We start from the raw sequence: 21,988 nt of genomic DNA, 5'->3' as shown, positions 1-21,988 counted from the left end.
TAGTTTCATATCTAGTTATTATAAAGTATTTATTTATTGAGGATAATAGACTAAAGTGACTATGGTCTGGTCTCATTGCTGGGGAAACAGCCATTGATGAGAGAGAGGGGTTATTGAGTGGCGACCCTGTAAATGCAAGTGCGGTGTGGGCTACCTCCATTGTTTGGAGTGACTGTTTTATGTGTATTGTGGGGCCGTTCCTTGTGTCAGTCGGTGGAAATTGCTTGTGTTCAGTCGTGGGTTGGTGATGGTTGAGACGATGATGATGATGAAATATTTGTATTTATTACACTATTACAGTGTTGGTTTGGAATATCTGTTCATACTTAACGCTTCATGGTGAAGTGTTTTTATACCATTACTCGGTCGACCAGATTAATGATTCTTAGTCTATATTTGATTATCCATGACTACATGTGGGGATTTGTTTTACACCAGATGTACAAAGAGACAGCTTAACTGTTGCAAGTGATATTATGTGAATGTAATACTTTTAATACATTATTAATTGTGTTACTAAATAAATTCATGTGACTGTGGGGTGTTTATGGTAAACAAGCCTGTATTGTTTAAATAGATATTTTGTCTTGATTTATTATAAACTTTAATATTGATTTTATTGTAGTAAGCAAGCTGATAATAACAATTCTGTATGTATTACTGGTTTCTAATAATATTTAATTATGCTGATATTATGGGTGTGGATTTATTTCCTAATGGTAATAAATGTACTAAAGGATTCTCTGACTATAGTTATTCTTAACTAGGTATGAGGTACAGTATAAAATTAGTATTAAATGACAAGTATAAGTTATGTATTTTACTCATATTTAGGAGGAAAGTTGTCATGGCGATAAGGTTTGTATGTGTGTTGTTTGTTCATGTTATATTGACTAGACAAGTTCAGACAGGGTTAATATTAGTGAATATTTACTGGATTTATATTTAATATACATGTTTTGAATATTTTATGGGAATAGTATGGAGATATACAAGTAGTAAAATATAATATTAGTATTTTATAAATTTAATTATTGAGTTATATGTTTATGTCAGACTGTATCCAAGGAGATATTATCCTATTAATATCAAGTTAGGACAATTACTTTAAATATTAATAAAGCAAACACTAACACTGATTATTTACTTCTTTAATAAATTTACATTAGAGGTTAGAAATCAAATAGATAGCATATTGGGAAAATCTTCACCACACATGTATTTGAGGAATGTTCTTGAGAATTAGTACTGTATGTATATAGTATTGCAAGTACAATTGCAATAAGAATGTTAAACTTCTAATCTTCTGTTCATTCTTGAATTTGAAAGTAAGCTTGGCTACTGATATGAATGTAAAACTGCAGCATTACTGGATACTATTAATTATTTCTGGTGTAAACCATGATTATTTATGTCACTGATAATTTAGTTGTATGTTACGGTTGATATATGATGATTTTATATTTAATTATATTAAACAAATACAAATAAACAAACTTGCTAGTATTTGTTACGTTGACAGTCGTGATAGATAATCAAAATTCAATTCAATACATTAATACGTCATTCAATACGTCATTAATGTGACAGATGTCAAACAAAAGGAGATTATACACGTTATGATTCTATATCTAAGTCTATAGAAAATTTATATAATTTTCTATTATTTTATAATAACTGTAGGGGAAATATTGGAATTATTTATATGAGAAATTTCAGTTAAATGATATGATAATTATTTAAAGACCTAATTTCTTAGGGATTTAATCATGATGATTTAAACACTAAAACACTTGTTTATCTGAGAAATCCTCTTAGTAAATAGGTTTACTAAGACACTAAAAGGAAGTAGATATAGTATAACTATAGTACAGCTACAATAATTGTATGGGACTTACTGTCCTTTCTATACAAATATATATTTAATCTATATCTTTCACATTATAATTATGCAATATATTGCCTCTACTACTACAACATACACAAATAGGACTTATTGTCCTTCCTATATACCTATATATAATAATTGACCTGGCACTTTAATGTGTAATTTATCAGTACTTATGACAACAACCAATTTGGACTTATATAAAGCTATCCTCTCTATAAAGCTACATAATTATTTAATCTGATTATTTCACTATGTGATTAATCAAGCCTCTACAAATATTACAAAAGATCTCTATTACTCTCAACACAATAATAGCTTGTTGGACTTAGTGTCCTCAAACTTATAGAAAACCCAACTGGTTATTTCACGAGACGTTGTTAACTTGTGATTAATCAGTGTCTTTTAAAGGACTTATAGTTCCTTTAGATATATCTCTCTGAATAAATAATTGGTTAATTCACAATGTGGTTAATCAACAATAATATTATATATAATTGACTGGACTTATAGTTCATTCAATAGCACTCATTACTTTTAGTAGCTCTCGACCTATGGGTTGGACTACTCGTTTTTAGGCTCCGGCCTAATCAACAGATTTAACTTGAACCTTGAGTATTCTTGGTATTAAGTAAATAATATTAAATTGACAATGCTATGTTATGATATAGCAATTATCAACATTATATGGCTTGGCCAATTCCAGGGTGTGGAAGGTATCCCCTATCACACAAATCTTCATCTCTATCGGACTGTCTTCACAGGTGATCTCTAATGTCACATTATAGGGCCGAAGGGTTATGTCCCAACAAAGTAAGTTCTGGTGTCTGGGTGATCTCGCTTCTTGGTCTGATCTCTTGTGGAGCCGAAGGGAAACCCCCATTGAGTAAGCTCGTAACAGGGTGACGCTGGGAAACAGTTTCGTACTGTTAGTGGGTGATCTCTATGTCGCCATATAGGACTGAAAGGGTCATCGCCCATGAGTAAGCTCTCGTGTCGGAGTGATCCTGGGATTTCAGTTCCGATCCGTTTGCCTCTGGCAAACACTAATTTATACTGGAAGCATCGTGGGGCTGGTGGAGCCACTGTAATATTGAAGTAAATGTACTTATGTTTGGTTTGGAACTGAGAATACTCATTCCCTTATTACCATCAGAGTGCATTAATAAATAGTAATACCCTTCCCTACCTTTTTGGAGGAAGAGTTATAGATAGTTGGAAAGTCTTCCACTGGTCCGGGCGTGTGAGGGGCCCGACCGCTCCCCCATTTTTTTTATTATTACAGTTATTCTGTAATTTACTATTAAATTAATATATTATATTCTAACTTCCTAGTTACATGAATTATGAGTATAATTCATTAATTATTCTTAATCCTTAAATATTTATCAATCATCTTCATTATTTAACTCCTATCATATACCAATTAAGGAGCCTTTTGGTTATTACACACACAACGGGTCCTACATTACTAGACGATCACACATTTATTTATCTGGTCAGATGATCAAGTGTTCTACTATAAGATCTGTTCAATATTAAGTGTTTATTGTAAGGGTTTATATGATTCATAGGATGTTTGGGGTGTATAAGGCAATATAGGTATGGGGTTATATTGAGGGTGTTAGGCCATTCTTTAGGGTAAGTTTCATTAGATTTTCATAGATTTCATTAGGTTAAGCCTTCGTAGGCTTTTCTTAGGCTTTGTAGGTTTTCCATGTGTAGGTTAGTTTAGAGGGTAGTTAGATTATTTAGGGTGCACACAGGGGGGGACCATCACAATTGGTGCCGTGACCAGGATATAATTGGTTCATGGCTATTTACAGATCAGATCAATAAGAACACTTGGTCACAATTGGAGCTTGTGACTTCAGGGATTGGTTATTAAAATATGAAGGAGTATAAAGTTAAACAGTAATATCTGCTAATAGTATAACTCAAAACCAACTTTGATGATTATGACTAAATAATTATACCGTCATAGATCTAGGATTTGGACCTAATTTCATGATTTCTATGTCTATAGGTAAATAGCCTATTTTACTGTTATCTCATGTTCTTAGGATTTAATTTATCAAATTCATGCAGTGGTTACCTATTGGAGTCAATTATATAACAAATTTACATGATTTCATTTATATTTTATTTTACTCTATATCAATTGAGTAAATAATATTAAGTATTACACTAATAGGCACATAATAATAGCAGCAAGGATAGCTTGCTAGGTTATATTCAGTTCACATTGACCTAATTTTATGCTATAGGACACATTTATTATTCTTTTGCTTCATTAATTCTCAATACTTACTGAACTATTAATTTAACATTATATTAAATTTATAAACAATAATTATTCTATAATGACTTATACATAAAATTTATTAATCTCATTTTATTATTAAAGAAATAATTCAAGATGAATTAATGACATTATTTATTTCTGAGGAAATATCCAATTGACTTTTATTTCATAAACTTTTATGATGCAGTGACATTGATTATATATATAAAAAAAAAATATTAAATAATTATGATTTGATTTTGATCATCCTAAGATGTTTAAATAACTTATATAATGTATTATAGGGGGTTTCAAATTGAAAGTTAGACGTTTCATAAAATATCATTAAGGTTAGTTAGGGCCTTTAGTTACTTTATTTGATTACCTAAATTTGAAAATTTAATTAGGTGTTTTCATATTGTTAAATTTAATTCCAACAATTTATTAGGATGCTATTATAATATTTTATTTATGGTTCTATACATAATTTCTTTATTCCACTTTACAATTATATTTCAGATTTTATTTGATTATTCGCTTATTTTGACTTAGACACTTATTATAAAAAAAAAAAAAAAACTTTATACTTATATCAGAGGGAGATTTTGTAGGTTATTTATACATATACACTCTTTACATGCCTAAACATTTTACATACTTAGATGTTGCGCACACTTAGTTTATTTTGCTCTTTGTAATTGCACATAACACAAGACATTTGTATCTTTTTAAATGATAATTTATTGTACAAAATAAATTAATTGATGTATCTAATATAGTTGGTTGTATTTATGTTGGGTTTGCTGTTGTGATCTTTTGGGAAGCGGTAGGAGGTGTCTATCTATTTATCTAATGGGGTTACATAATATTTTATTATAAAACTTATTGATCATGTTATTTCTGGGAGTATTAAGAAATAGTCACTGGTAATTTAAGTATATTAAAGGAATTTTTATAATAAGAGTTTTAAACTATGGGGGCCGTTTGTATTATTTTATGCAACATATTTGTAAGAGTCTTAAAATTGGGGGGCCGTGCAGGAATTGTCAAATAAGGGGGCCGGTGGTGATAAATTATTATTTATATAAGCTTTACTTCTGTGATTAAAATTAATAAATAAAATTTAAATTTATTTGAATTTTCTTAGGGACTGTAATTTATTTAATGAACACTAGGTTTATTTCTTAGATAAAATATGTATTTGTGGTTAATTTAGACGTTTCATAAAGTTTTATTCGTATAGTTTAAATTTATTTTAACAAATTTATTTGAACATCTTCATTTTAATATTTAATTAACTTGGGATTTTATCTAATCATTTATTTACACTTAGACAATTATTTTAGGATTAGTTTTTTCCATTTATTACATTTTAATGCTTAGATTCTTTCACTTCATTTCGATTTAGGTTTTCTACTTAGGCTCTCGTTTGTTGATTCGTTATACTCATACATTTAGGCTTTTATTATGAGCTTCCATTTAGATGTTTTAACTCGTATCTTTTAAATAGATACTTTATCTAAATTTACTGATACAAATAACGTATCTATTAGGTTCTTTACTTGAAGCTCTTCACATATTTAGGTTTTATACATTTAGACTCCTCACATACTTAGGCTTTTCATACATTTAGGTTTTATAGACTCCTTTACACACATTTAGGATTGTATTCATTTATGCTGTTTATGACATTGTAATTACATGCATTGAATTTATTACATATAAATAAACGAGTATAAAAATTTTAATTATAAAATTTAATGGATTCACTCTATCATTACAGCGTATGCAAATTAATTATAAATAATTATTTACAAATCTATTCATAAATAAATATTATGCTTAATTATTAATATATTGAGTAGAAATTTTAAGGCTATTCATACACATAACATTCAACAACACATAACTTTGGGTTTAAAGATCTTTTAATACTTTTATTGTTTTGAGTCTTAAGAATGTCAGAGTGTTAGGCTAGTATCGATGAATCAATGAAAAATTTAAATGATGATCTTAAGCTCTGTAAAGTTAAATTATATATACATATGTGAAGTACATTTTTAGGGTTGGAAAAAAAAAATTGTAACAATAAACTTATCTTGTTGTAATTATCAATCCGGTAAACTCCTTGATAATTAGGGGGCCGGATGTGACGGTTCGCCTATAGTACAATAGGTTTAATACCATAAGTACATAGAAAAGAAACAGGGGTTCCTATGGGTGACCGCTGCGAAAGCTGAGCTATTTAATATAAACAAACTTTAAAGTCAAGGTTCACAATAGTATACAGAGAAGACGTTACCATATATGAAATATTGACACAGAAGGGAAACTCCTTTGATGTGTTTCCAGAGTGTAGTGGACGTCACAAGAAAATTAAATAAATTAAACAAAAATATATTATATTTTATATTAACCAAATTATAGTTTACCTTTTTCTCATCAGGTGTAAAAAGGATGCATATAACACAGTTTAATAAGAATTATGAGAGCCTTTAAAGTTTTATAAATTCGATAATCAATTTAATAGAAAATACCAAAATACGTTAACATATAATTAAATTGAATTTAAAGAAAAGTTCAGTTCGAATAATAGGCTAAATCCGATTATTGAAATATCTACCCTTCGGTGACATAATCTATGACGTTACGAGGTGAGAAAAAAAAAAAAAGAAAAAAAGAGGAGAGCCGGCAGATCGGCGGGCGCGCGGGAGTCGGTTTTTAGGAATTGCGCAATAAAAAAAAAAAAAAAAAATGGACGGCAAATGGCGCGGGAGTCGTGTTTTAGGGATTGCGCAATAAAATAAAAAAAAATAACTGGGATATAGATCTAGGAGGGACTGGATCGATGAAGGGGTTTGAGATCTTAGTGTATCACTATCGATTAAGTGTGTGAAATTAATCAATAGAAGACTGGAGAATGCGGTGAGCTTGTTCCATTTATTACTACGTAGTTAGATTTTTGACTGTGATCACAGGCAAAGTCTATACTTAATATTTTTCCCAACAACTATTAAAATACGTATTTAGTCGAGACAATATACCTTTAGGTAATGCGTATATCGTTAAATGCAATCACATTTGAACAAAATTTACATCAATATAATTTACGTACTTACGTTATTCTACTCATATACAAAATCCAATTATATGGTCGTTTGATAGAACTTCATCAATTTGATTCAATGTTCTAATTGTCCAGTTTTAGAAAATACTTATTGAATCAATTATTGAACTATTACAATACTAACTAGTTTCATATCTAGTTATTATAAAGTATTTATTTATTGAGGATAATAGACTAAAGTGACTATGGTCTGGTCTCATTGCTGGGGAAACAGCCATTGATGAGAGAGAGGGGTTATTGAGTGGCGACCCTGTAAATGCAAGTGCGGTGTGGGCTACCTCCATTGTTTGGAGTGACTGTTTTATGTGTATTGTGGGGCCGTTCCTTGTGTCAGTCGGTGGAAATTGCTTGTGTTCAGTCGTGGGTTGGTGATGGTTGAGACGATGATGATGATGAAATATTTGTATTTATTACACTATTACAGTGTTGGTTTGGAATATCTGTTCATACTTAACGCTTCATGGTGAAGTGTTTTTATACCATTACTCGGTCGACCAGATTAATGATTCTTAGTCTATATTTGATTATCCATGACTACATGTGGGGATTTGTTTTACACCAGATGTACAAAGAGACAGCTTAACTGTTGCAAGTGATATTATGTGAATGTAATACTTTTAATACATTATTAATTGTGTTACTAGATAAATTCATGTGACTGTGGGGTGTTTATGGTAAACAAGCCTGTATTGTTTAAATAGATATTTTGTCTTGATTTATTATAAACTTTAATATTGATTTTATTGTAGTAAGCAAGCTGATAATAACAATTCTGTATGTATTACTGGTTTCTAATAATATTTAATTATGCTGATATTATGGGTGTGGATTTATTTCCTAATGGTAATAAATGTACTAAAGGATTCTCTGACTATAGTTATTCTTAACTAGGTATGAGGTACAGTATAAAATTAGTATTAAATGACAAGTATAAGTTATGTATTTTACTCATATTTAGGAGGAAAGTTGTCATGGCGATAAGGTTTGTATGTGTGTTGTTTGTTCATGTTATATTGACTAGACAAGTTCAGACAGGGTTAATATTAGTGAATATTTACTGGATTTATATTTAATATACATGTTTTGAATATTTTATGGGAATAGTATGGAGATATACAAGTAGTAAAATATAATATTAGTATTTTATAAATTTAATTATTGAGTTATATGTTTATGTCAGACTGTATCCAAGGAGATATTATCCTATTAATATCAAGTTAGGACAATTACTTTAAATATTAATAAAGCAAACACTAACACTGATTATTTACTTCTTTAATAAATTTACATTAGAGGTTAGAAATCAAATAGATAGCATATTGGGAAAATCTTCACCACACATGTATTTGAGGAATGTTCTTGAGAATTAGTACTGTATGTATATAGTATTGCAAGTACAATTGCAATAAGAATGTTAAACTTCTAATCTTCTGTTCATTCTTGAATTTGAAAGTAAGCTTGGCTACTGATATGAATGTAAAACTGCAGTATTACTGGATACTATTAATTATTTCTGGTGTAAACCATGATTATTTATGTCACTGATAATTTAGTTGTATGTTACGGTTGATATATGATGATTTTATATTTAATTATATTAAACAAATACAAATAAACAAACTTGCTAGTATTTGTTACGTTGACAGTCGTGATAGATAATCAAAATTCAATTCAATACATTAATACGTCATTCAATACGTCATTAATGTGACAGATGTCAAACAAAAGGAGATTATACACGTTATGATTCTATATCTAAGTCTATAGAAAATTTATATAATTTTCTATTATTTTATAATAACTGTAGGGGAAATATTGGAATTATTTATATGAGAAATTTCAGTTAAATGATATGATAATTATTTAAAGACCTAATTTCTTAGGGATTTAATCATGATGATTTAAACACTAAAACACTTGTTTATCTGAGAAATCCTCTTAGTAAATAGGTTTACTAAGACACTAAAAGGAAGTAGATATAGTATAACTATAGTACAGCTACAATAATTGTATGGGACTTACTGTCCTTTCTATACAAATATATATTTAATCTATATCTTTCACATTATAATTATGCAATATATTGCCTCTACTACTACAACATACACAAATAGGACTTATTGTCCTTCCTATATACCTATATATAATAATTGACCTGGCACTTTAATGTGTAATTTATCAGTACTTATGACAACAACCAATTAGGACTTATAGTCCTCTCTATAAAGCTACATAATTATTTAATCTGATTATTTCACAATGTGATTAATCAAACCTCTACAAATATTACAAAAGATCTCTATTACTCTCAACACAATAATAGCTTGTTGGACTTAGTGTCCTCAAACTTATAGAAAACCCAACTGGTTATTTCACGAGACGTTGTTAACTTGTGATTAATCAGTGTCTTTTAAAGGACTTATAGTTCCTTTAGATATATCTCTCTGAATAAATAATTGGTTAATTCACAATGTGGTTAATCAACAATAATATTATATATAATTGACTGGACTTATAGTTCATTCAATAGCACTCATTACTTTTAGTAGCTCTCGACCTATGGGTTGGACTACTCGTTTTTAGGCTCCGGCCTAATCAACAGATTTAACTTGAACCTTGAGTATTCTTGGTATTAAGTAAATAATATTAAATTGACAATGCTATGTTATGATATAGCAATTATCAACATTATATGGCTTGGCCAATTCCAGGGTGTGGAAGGTATCCCCCCTATCACACAAATCTTCATCTCTATCGGACTGTCTTCACAGGTGATCTCTAATGTCACATTATAGGGCCGAAGGGTTATGTCCCAACAAAGTAAGTTCTGGTGTCTGGGTGATCTCGCTTCTTGGTCTGATCTCTTGTGGAGCCGAAGGGAAACCCCCATTGAGTAAGCTCGTAACAGGGTGACGCTGGGAAACAGTTTCGTACTGTTAGTGGGTGATCTCTATGTCGCCATATAGGACTGAAAGGGTCATCGCCCATGAGTAAGCTCTCGTGTCGGAGTGATCCTGGGATTTCAGTTCCGATCCGTTTGCCTCTGGCAAACACTAATTTATACTGGAAGCATCGTGGGGCTGGTGGAGCCACTGTAATGTTGAAGTAAATGTACTTATTGTAATGTTTTAATGAAACCATCCCAATGTCAGACAACAACTGTTTTAATCATATTATTCAACTACCTTCAAACTAACTATACATGACATCTTTCCCTCTATAAAAAAAAAAAGACATAAGAACTTATATCTCCAAACAAAATATATAATTGAGTACTTATTACCTATTTGCTTAAATATATACAATTTAACTACATAGTTACTTATCTACTACAATACAAGTCTATAAACAGTAAATAGGAATATATATTTTTATTAAATCTATAGATGAAAATAAACCTTATCAAAAAATAAACATGTAAATGCAATAACAGTCCGAGTTTGTAATGCTTTAATATGTACTTCTTATATACTACTTTATAACACCTTATTGCTAAAGAAATCAATATAATGAAATATAGTAGATGTAGTATGTTTTATACAAAAACAGATATGAGTGTGTTCACTGAGAATGCATTCTATCTAATTTATTTGAGTGTTTTGGCACGTTTGCGCGTAAGCGGTGGTTTAAGAAACATACTACCACTACTGCTATTTGGTTGCGGGTTCGAACCCGGCGGTGTCTCAGCAGTGCGGTACGGTGCATCCATCGTGCCACCGATACATACGTCCGACCTTGTTTCCGATGTTTTTTGGTTTAAAACCTTAGTAACCACGGCTGGTTCAGCTTTGTTTATTTCAAACTTTACTTCCGGTGGTTCACATTTGATTAAATGACGACGATTACGTCGATATTTGGTTCCTATTTTATTTTCTATAATATAAGAACGAGGCGTATCAGCCGTGCTTACTACAGTGGCCCTAGTACGATTTTTACCATCATTACATATTACTTGGTCACCTTTTTCTAACTTGCATAGCGTTTTACAATGCCGATCATAGTATCCCTTATTGGACTTTTGCTTATAGACCAAGGTATGATATTCTGTTTCATTTACAAGTTTTGGTTTTAATATTTGTACGCTGGCCGGAAGTTTACATCTTAATCTGCGACTCATTAACATCTGTGCAGGAGAGCTTAAACCTTCTCTAGGAGTATTTCTGTAATTCAATAACGCAATTGAAAATCTCCTCCTGTCTTAATTGCTTTACTCAACAGTGACTTAACTGTTTGTACAGCACGCTCACTCTTTCCATTTGACTGAGGATAGTTGGGTGAAGAAGTCACGTGATGAAAACTCCAGTCACTAGCAAATAATTTGAACTCGCGACTACTAAATTGAGTGCCGTTGTCACTTATTAATATTTCAGGTATACCATGACGAGAAAATACTTCCTTTATATTTTGTATGACTGTATATGAGGTAATATTTTGTAAATTACATACTTCAACATAATTAGAATAATAATCTACGACAATCAAATAATATTTTCTTCTGTACTCAAAAATATCAGTACCTACTTTCGTCCACGGCAAAGGGGGTATCTCTACTGGAATCATAGGTTCCTTTGCTTGTGCATTTAAACTCTCCTGACAAGTGGTACAACGCTTTCCATGAGACTCAATGTCGCGTGACATATTCGGCCAATACATAACCTGTCTCGCTCGCCGCTTGCACCGATCTATACCGAGGTGGCCCTCGTGCACGAGCCGCAGCATTTCAGCTCGCAAACTCGAAGGTATCAGTATTATACTATCTTTAAATACTACAGAATCGACGACATATAACTCGTCCTTTATTGCCCAAAACACTTGTAATTCTATTGGTAAGTTATATTTATGGTCTGGCCATCCCGTTTTTATATACTCGATCAGTGCACATAGAATCTTGTCCTGTTTAGTTTCCTTTTTAATTAATGCCAATTTTGAATTAGATATCGGTATATTGCCCACCACCATTTGAACTTGGTACAGTACATTCTGTTCCACTTCCACACTATATAGCTCAGGAAGCGGCGCTCGAGACAGTGCATCAGGAACATACATATACTTTCCTGGCTTATAATTAACTAATAGATCATAAGTTTGTATTCTTAACAACATGCGTTGTAAGCGAGCTGGGACCGACATCAGTGGTTTTTTAAAAATACTTTCTAAGGGTTTATGATCCGTTTCCACCAATATTTTAACCTTACCATAAATATATTGGTGGAATCGTTCGCATGCAAAAACTATGGCCAGCATCTCTTTTTCGATTTGCGCGTAACGCCGTTGGGTGTCGGTGAGTGTGCGCGAAGCGTATTCGACGGGTCGGCCGGCCTGCAGCAGCACGGCTCCGAGCGCGTCGCGCGATGCGTCCACTGACAGCACTAGCGGCCGCGATACGTCGTACAATGCCAACACCGGCGCGCGACACACGCTTTCTTTTAATGCAAAAAATGATTTTTGTTCCGTATCTTCCCAACGCCATTCATTTTCCTTTTTTAATAAATTGGTTAACGGTAACGCGCTCTCAGAATGATTCGGTATAAATTTTGACAAATAATTTACCGCTCCCAAAAATCGCTGTAAACTTTTCTTATCATTCGGTTCTGGCATCTCCTTTATGGCTTTTATTTTGTTATAGTCTGGTCGCATACCGTTCTTATCAAATACGTGCCCTAAATATACAACTTCTTCTACACCCACTTTGCATTTATCTTTGTTAAATTTTAAATTTATATTTCGTGCTCGATTTAATAGTGCAACCAGCCTATCGTCATGTTCTCGTTTCGTCTTTCCCCAAACAATAATATCATCGACGAAGCTATCCACCCCTTCCAAGTCTTCTAAGAGTTGACGCATTTTCGCATGGAATACCTCTGAGGAACAATTAATTCCAAACGGTAACCGAAGGAACTGATAACGGCCAAAGGGAGTTGCGAAAGTACAAAGATCTACACTTTCCTCATCGAGTTGCACAGCCCAAAAGCCTGAGTTGGCATCAAGTACCGAAAAATAACAGGCGCCATGTAAACGTGTCGCTAACTCCGTTACTGTGGGCAGCTGGAAGTGTGCGCGCTGTACCGCGCGGTTTAGATCGCGCGGGTCTAGGCATATGCGAATGCCATTATTTTTTTTAGCAACTATAACTAATGGATGAACCCACGGGGTAGGATGATATACTTTCCTAATGATACCTAATTTTTCCATTTTTTGTAACTCTAGTAATAATCTATCCCGTATCCCTAACGGTATTTTTCTGGAAGCACATACGACAGGGCGTATGGAATTATCGACTACAATGTGATACTTTCCGGGCAGACATCCTACTCCTTGAAATAAGTCACTATAATCTGTTAAATTTATTCCATAAATTCTTTTTACTAATTTCATTAATTCACATGATTTTCGGCCCAGCACGCTTTGACAATCATTGTCTGCTATCGCAAATCTCAAATTATATATAGTATTTTTATACACCCACTTCATGCTGCATGTACCTTTAATAGGTATTTTATCCCCACTGTATGCTTCTAGCTTTATATTAGTATTTTTAATATCACATTCATTATAACCTAGTTCTATGAATCTCCTGTATGATATTACATTTATGTCCGCCCCTGTGTCCAATTTAAAATTTTCTTCCCCGTTCGTACAAGTCAAAATTTCAAACCACTTTCCTGATTCACTTTTGTTATCAGTAATTACTGATATGTGAAACGATTCTTCCTCGTCTGACTCGGTATTCGCTTCTTCTTCGCCGATTTCGTATACGTGCCTAACTCTGCCACTGTTGAAATTAGTATTGTAACCAGACTTACATACTCGAGCGAAGTGTCCTCGTTTACCGCATACAAAACAAGTGGCATTCTGAGCCGGACACTGCTTCTGCTGGCAGCGCACCCTGGCACCGCAGCCAGAGCAGGGCGCGGCGTGCACAGGCGTGAACCGACCGTCGGCGCGGCGTGGCGCCGGCGCGCGGCCGCTCGGCCCGCCGGCGCGCCGCCCGCGGCGCCCGCCGCTTCCCCGGCACTGCTCAACACTATTCACTTGTACACACTCACTACCACTGACAGTGAAACAATTCAGCTGCCGACCGCTCTCCTGTGATGTTTCCTCGGCGATGCACAAATTCATAGCTTTTTCCAAGGTCAAATCTTCGTGTCGTAATAGCCTATCCCTGACAGTCGCACTGCGTACCCCACATACTATACGATCTTTAATCAAATCCTCTTCTAGCGATAAGAATGCACACTTCTTGCTAATAAGACGTAACGCCGTCACGTACTGTTGAATGCTTTCACCTTCTTCCTGATTTCTCGTGAAGAATTTATATCTAAGTAATGTAATATTTTCTTTAGTTCCAAAATAACTATCGAATTTTTTTAGTACTTCATTTACGTCATCTTTATCTGTATCTTTAGTAAAAGTGAAAGTTTGATACACGTCAAACCCCTCCGGACCGATCAAATTTATTAGTAAACTGGCTTGTACTGCTGAATTCTCGGAATCCACACCCGAAGCCTTGATAAACAGCAGGAATTGTTGTCGCCAACGCCTCCATGCATCGGCACGACTCACAGGGCCTCCCTCCATATTTAATTCGGGCGGTGGTCGCGCGTGCTCCATTATGCCGTATAACAAAATATCCACTCACGACTAGTTTTTTATGCAAATTTATATTTGTTAAGTTTAATCTTTATTTAAATACGTTATTTATAACACTTTTATCAAATTTATACACGTATTTATGATATACCGCTGCCACCATGTAATGTTTTAATGAAACCATCCCAATGTCAGACAACAACTGTTTTAATCATATTATTCAACTACCTTCAAACTAACTATACATGACACTTATGTTTGGTTTGGAACTGAGAATACTCATTCCCTTATTACCATCAGAGTGCATTAATAAATAGTAATACCCTTCCCTACCTTTTTGGAGGAAGAGTTATAGATAGTTGGAAAGTCTTCCACTGGTCCGGGCGTGTGAGGGGCCCGACCGCTCCCCCATTTTTTTTATTATTACAGTTATTCTGTAATTTACTATTAAATTAATATATTATATTCTAACTTCCTAGTTACATGAATTATGAGTATAATTCATTAATTATTCTTAATCCTTAAATATTTATCAATCATCTTCATTATTTAACTCCTATCATATACCAATTAAGGAGCCTTTTGGTTATTACACACACAACGGGTCCTACATTACTAGACGATCACACATTTATTTATCTGGTCAGATGATCAAGTGTTCTACTATAAGATCTGTTCAATATTAAGTGTTTATTGTAAGGGTTTATATGATTCATAGGATGTTTGGGGTGTATAAGGCAATATAGGTATGGGGTTATATTGAGGGTGTTAGGCCATTCTTTAGGGTAAGTTTCATTAGATTTTCATAGATTTCATTAGGTTAAGCCTTCGTAGGCTTTTCTTAGGCTTTGTAGGTTTTCCATGTGTAGGTTAGTTTAGAGGGTAGTTAGATTATTTAGGGTGCACACAGGGGGGGACCATCACAAGTGTGTTTTTACCATTCTAAGTAGTGTGTTGTTAAATAGTTTATTTTAAAAATAATTTGTGTTACATTTTATTGTATCAATTACAAAAATAATAAATGCAATTAATTTTAATTTTATCAAAAGGCTAAGCAATCTCTTCCATACAATCTTTGGGTAAAGAACATTGGTTTTTTTATGCAACTTAGAATAGCAACAAGAAAGTACGAGTAGTAACCGTCGCCTATAGACATGAGCAGTACCATGGACATAACATAGTATACTGTTTCGCCCATTATATCTCCCATGCGCTGAGGACTCGGGTGTTATTCCTCTGTACCCTGTAAACTCACTGCCATATGCCACCCTTCAAACTAAAACACAGCTATGTAAACACAACAACAAAGTGTAGGTGGCACACTATTACACGAACTTACTTGTTAATTTGGATATGTTATTTTTACTGGCGACAAAAGAATGTTGCCTAGAATATTTCCACCACTTTATAAGGCGTCGTCCTTATCGAAAGACAAAATTGCTCTCACCTAGAACTTTTCTTAACTAGTAATCCCTTGATCGCATTTTTGGGTTTCGGGCATTTATCTTGCCACGTCAGCAATGTACTTACTGTAACCCGCGTGACGCCTCAGTAAACCTTGGGTCTAAAGAAACACGCGTTGTTAAATGCGATAAAGGGAATTTAGGAAGGGGGAAACTATTCATTCTTCGCTGACCTGCAAGTTTGTCCGCGTGACCGGGATAAAAAGTGGCGTAAACGTTCTTCGTTATTCTATATACTCATTTTATGTCAAATTTAATGACGATATTTATTTAATTTTATAGGATATCTTTATTGCACATAAAATGGAAGTGCCCATAAAATATTAATACAGAATCTACAAATACTAAAAATCGTTAAAATAAATTTGTTATAGACAACCTGATTGACTTACAGGAATAAGAAGTGCTACATAATCAAACTAATAGCCAGGCTTTCAAGCTACGACATCTTGTGTTATGAGAAATTAGGCAATAATCGTCTGGGAGCACCATGAACACCGAGACCAGAGCCAATTCATAAAGTTTCGTTTCCTAAACTGATTTGTTCAGAAATCGAATCCGGGACCTCATTTAAACAAAGCAATATGCTTACTGCGCCACGAAGGTCATCAAGACACTAATATATTATGATCATTTAATACAGACAGATGAAAAACATGTAGTGAGAAATATTTAACGCTTGCCGGAACATTAAAAGGCAGACCGATCTACTACCTAGTGGACCGGTCATGGACAGTATAGCAAAACTTTTATTAGAAAACTAATTGTTCAACCCAACAATCTAATCTAAGACAAAGCATTCTGAAGCAATAAAATTAGGAGAGCCGACCCCACATAAAGTGGGAATAAAATAGGGTCAAGAAGAATACCTGGAAGCAGAAAATTTTATAATAATGTTGAAATTAGATTTTGAATCGATTTAAATTGTAAAATATCTCGCTTAAAGCTTTTATGTATCTAAATATACCTTTTAGTATAAACATTAACCACGGAAGTATTTGTATTTTTCCAGAAACTGTTATATATTATACGAGTATAAAATCCTGACCCGTTTTGTCCTTTTATTTATCAAAGGTGTTTACAGATCCGTTTCTATCGGCCTTAAAAAGACGTAGCCGGTTGGATTAAGATTATAATAAAAAAGTGTGGGAAAGAACAAACGTTTTGATATAAATTTAGAGTTCCGTTGAGAAATAATAATCATAACTATCTAATTTTTATTATCCGTATTTATTAAATCATAACTTTTCATTATATTTTATACACTTAATTTGCTCTTAGATAAAGGAGTTTACTTTTAGATAATCAGATGGTTATCTAAAAGTAAACTCTAAACTAAATCTTCGTGTAAAAAAAGAAATATAAATAATTTTCGAAATAAATGTCTAATAACAGATTTATACGTATTTTCGTTTTGAAATAGAACCATAGACAAAACAGATAATATTTTATTCCATAGTGTCGACCGAAGTGGCGTAGTGGAATATATAACTTTGAAAAGTTGGTAGTCCAGAATTAATCTCATTAAAGTCCCAACTGTTATAAGTCTCAGCGCACCATGAATATTCCCGTACACTAACAGGTTGCGCTGTTGCAGTTTTTGAAACTTCATCTGTTACAGAATTGCTTTTAAAACACTGTTTATGTTTGAAATTTTGCTTTCATTGGATGCAGTTAAACGGCTCTTTTCAGGGTACTTGTTCTTTTAATAGTTTTTGCAAATAATCGGTGTATTTTCTTTATATCATCATCGTCATCTCAGTTATTATATATTTACTGCTGAACATGGGTCTCTACCATAAACTGCCTGATAAGGAACAGTCCTGAGTCACCTGCGTTCACTCACCGCCTTTAATGCAATTTAGGTAGTCACTCCATCTAGTGGGGGTCGTCCTACACTGCGTTTGTCTGTACGGGGTTGTCACTCAACATTGAATTTTTTTTCCTTTCGGTTGTTGGTTCTTCGAGCTATGTGACCAGTTGGCCACGATGGGCTTTACCACTTCAGATTGCTTATCTATCAGGCTATGTTGGTGGCTTTAGTTCTTTTGCGGATATCTGTTTTGTTTATATAGCATATTATAAACAAATTATATAAACATTATCAGTAGTAGCAAATATTAAATTGCAAAAATGACTCAATGTCAAGACAAATTTGTTTATTATCTCTTGATGCTTTAACGACTTAATCGATCGCCACGAAACTTAATATAAATTTACAAATTATAATGACGAAGAGTTTTATTATTATAGAAGAGTAATATTATTATTATCATTAATTTTTATTCAAGTTTTAGTAAAGTTACGTAGACAAATTCACGACTAGAAGCTAATCATATTATAAATGAGAGTTGTGAGGAAATATTAGCTAGTTGTAAAAAAAAATAGAACTAATCTGAATCAATTTCTGTAGTTTCAATTATTTCTAAATCGTCAGCGTGCCATTCCAACTAGATAGGTAATAAAAATGTTCAATATCAAACATCAAATAATGTAATAAATTGAACTTTGCGATGGACTTTCAATGGCCATTACATTTATATAAGACTACTTTGTTCCTTAATAGTAAGATTGAAATTCAAGTGGAAGCCTTTTGTGAAATGTCTTTCAATACAAACAATTTAAGGTTGATATATGACTGCAAATGGCCTTCTAAAAATTGAATTTTCAGTATTGCATTATAAGATTTCATATTTTATTTATCTTTTTGATTTTTAGGGCTATTTGACATCGCAAAATACAAGATCCACAGTTCCCTTTACACGTTGCTACTCTTGAGGGCTAAGATATTATGCCTTCGAATCTTATAATTTTACTGGCATGTCATCTTTTATATTGAAACACAGGCATCCAAGCACAGCTACTTTATGGTAAAAATACAGATGGGACAGAGATTCCCATATTGACAATTTTCGTTTAAAGTCTGGTTCTCTTTAAAGTTTTTAAATAAACCTTTGTTAGAATTTAATGGAGTGAACATAGACACGAGCAAAAGTTTTTTCACTTACATTATTATAACTAAATCACTAAGAATATAGGTAAAGAACAGATTTACATAAATTCCATTAGGATATTCGGATTTTTATCTAATTTATAAGTAAGCTACCATTAAAAATAACTTACTTATTTTACTAGAGATATTCCTAATTTTGAGAAAAGTCTGGAATAGAAGTGATTTAAAGTTAATTAATTAGTAATTCTAATGTAAGTACTCATATTGTGAGCCGTAGCCTAAAAGAAATTGTATATGTCAGGGTAATTAGTGTGACGGATAAGTTTTTTATGAAGCGTAATTATTTTTTAATTATTTTATCTATACTTGGCTTGCCTTTACTCGACTCGAAAATAAGTACGTGTTTATATAATTTATAATTGTAAAATTAATTATAAAATATTAACTATAATAAGTAAAGAGAACAATAACGTTACGATGGGTAAGAAAGGCTCTTGAGGTGACCCCGCACGGTCAAAAGCAGTGTAGGACGACTTCCGACTAAAGGGAATGAAAATATAATAACTCTATGGCTTACATCCAGCAATGGACGGATAATGTTAACCCCGCCAGCACTATCGGTATATATGTTAAGCTGGCACCGGTGAGGGATGATAGACAAGGATGAAGGGATGTCGGTTTTCCGAAGGAACCACATGGAGGTCGTCTTGATAAAGCAATGGAGTCACTATTCTCTATTACTAGCAACCTCTTCTTTTTTATAAATTAAGATTTTGTTACTACTACTTATACTTCGCATATTATATTTATTAACGACATTCACCATCGCAAAAAAATTATATTAATATAAAAAAATGGTATCTGCCAGATTCGAACTTACGTACTGTGATGTTTTTTGTTTTGCTCAAATACTAAGCCTTATTTAAGTACATATTTTTATTTGCAGTATTGCGTTTCCTTTGATAAGAACGACAAACACATTTAAATGTCAAGCGACGCTTTGAAAAACGCATTTAATTAAATGCTCAAGATTATATGAATTAAGTAAATAACGTTATATTGGACCCCACTCGACACTGCGCCCGTATTAAAAGAGATCCAGTCTCTTTAAGTGTGGCCACAAATAACGCTTTTCAAGCGATTAACTGATGTTGGTATAAATATAATTTAAAACTAATATTGCGCTCATAAATTCGTATTTCGCATATACATTGGCTATACATACATCATCATCTCTGCTATTATTTGGCCACTGTTGTACATAAGCCTTCCCTATAGACTGTCATAAGGAACAGCCCTGATTTACCTGCATCCACTGACTCCCTGCAATGCATTTGAGGTCGTCACTCCATCTAGTGGAAGCTCATCTTACACTGCGATTGCCTGTACTGGGTCGCCACTCAAGAACCCTTCCTTGCTTATCCTTCAATTAAACATACACCTATCTACTTAGAAATGATTTTCAGTGTGGATAGTAAGGGTGTGTAACGTGTAGAGTATACTTCCACTAGTTATACTTATTCTAATCATCTTGATAATTATAATGGTGTACTGCAAACTATCTCGACTTATATTTCAAAAAAATTGAGCTGCAATTTTGCCCAAACTCTAAAAATATTGTGAGAAACATTTCTGTCCCCACCCGAGAATACGAGCGGAGCTCTTTGCGCAAAAATACCTAAGTCCGTCATTGTATGTTTAATCTTTGTAATATATCTAATATAAAGTAGGTATAATCATTTTTTTTAAAACAATACATGTCTGACAGTCTGTCATGTCTTTCCTAGTAATTTTTTTTTAAATATGTCATTGCCTGACAACATGAAGCTCTGTTACCAATCACATTAATTCAAGCAACGGCGGTATGCTTAATCCCTGTCGATGTGGGTTCTAGTATTACTTTCACCATAATATTGATAATATTTTCTTACTTCCTTCTTAAAGCTTACAGTTGTAAGCATAATTAATTTTTATATATTGAAGTATCCTTAATTTTTTTTTATACAACTTAGAATGGCGAACAAGCTGACGGCCCACCTGATGGAAAGTGGTAACCGTCGCCTATAGACATGAGCAGTACCATGGACATAACAGAGTATACTGTTTCGCCCATGATACCCCCCATGCGTTGCCATTCCTGAGGACTCAGGTGTTATTCCTCTGTATTCATTTTTATTTTTAATTTCAGTATATTTTTTTATGATATGACATCATTCATATATATAGTCAGATATAAGTCTATTGTCTTATTCGTTCCGCTATTTCCATGGCCTTAGTTGTAAACGCGAATAAAGAGGGTAATGTTTTTAAGCGCTGCGCTACGAACGTTCATTGTTTGCTCAAGAATGCGTGAGACCCCGCGCCTTGTGCGACTACAGAAAACATCATCATCTTAAAATTTTATTGATATGCGTTTAAATAAAGCATGGTATTCAGATAAAATTATATATGAAATTGTAATATCAACTATATTGCTCTTCATACGCTTTCTCTTTTTACCTAATGGTTAGCTGGTAGAGAATGCCATATGGCATTAAGTTCGTCATTTGTACAATAAAGAATAAATAAATTTATATTTTACTTTTGTTTTTACAAAATCTATACATGAAGAATTTTAATTAGTTGGCAATAAGGAAAATAATTTTCGGTTTGAAGGGTGGGATATGACAGTGAATTTACAGGG

The 21,988-nt window shown here is 33.0% G+C and overlaps 2 protein-coding genes across 4 annotated transcripts in view; one reads left to right on the top strand and one right to left on the bottom strand.

Annotated features, from left to right (window-relative positions):
- LOC113509870 (alkaline phosphatase-like) overlaps positions 1–21,988 on the top strand; it is a 144,945-nt gene that overhangs the window by 53,490 nt on the left and 69,467 nt on the right. The gene's annotated exons all lie outside the window — the stretch shown is intronic.
- On the bottom strand, positions 10,886–14,910 carry LOC128201708 (uncharacterized). The gene is made up of 3 exons (XM_052899413.1): positions 14,735–14,910; positions 11,801–14,617; positions 10,886–11,459 (listed from the first exon to the last, which is right to left on the bottom strand). Exons 1-3 carry the CDS (start codon positions 14,908–14,910, stop codon positions 10,886–10,888), a joined length of 3,567 nt encoding a protein of 1,188 aa, XP_052755373.1.

This window comes from Galleria mellonella, unplaced genomic scaffold, assembly GCF_026898425.1.
Source record: "Galleria mellonella isolate WM207_F2 unplaced genomic scaffold, CSIRO_AGI_GalMel_v1 utg57, whole genome shotgun sequence".
In the NCBI taxonomy this organism is placed as follows: Eukaryota; Metazoa; Arthropoda; class Insecta; order Lepidoptera; family Pyralidae; genus Galleria; species Galleria mellonella.
Note: the sequence above shows the minus strand (reverse complement) of the source record. Positions and strands in the feature narration are given on the sequence as shown.

Bases quoted from the DNA above. Each gene is read 5' to 3' on its own strand.
- LOC128201708 (XM_052899413.1), bottom strand. From the start codon at position 14,910: ATGGAGCACGCGCGACCACCGCCCGAATTAAATATGGAGGGAGGCCCT. The intron at 14,618-14,734 runs GTTTGACGTGTA...TACATTACTTAG, and splicing joins AATTTGATCGGTCCGGAGGG to ATATAAATTCTTCACGAGAA. The intron at 11,460-11,800 runs GTACAGAAGAAA...ATTGAATTACAG, and splicing joins GTAGGTACTGATATTTTTGA to AAATACTCCTAGAGAAGGTT.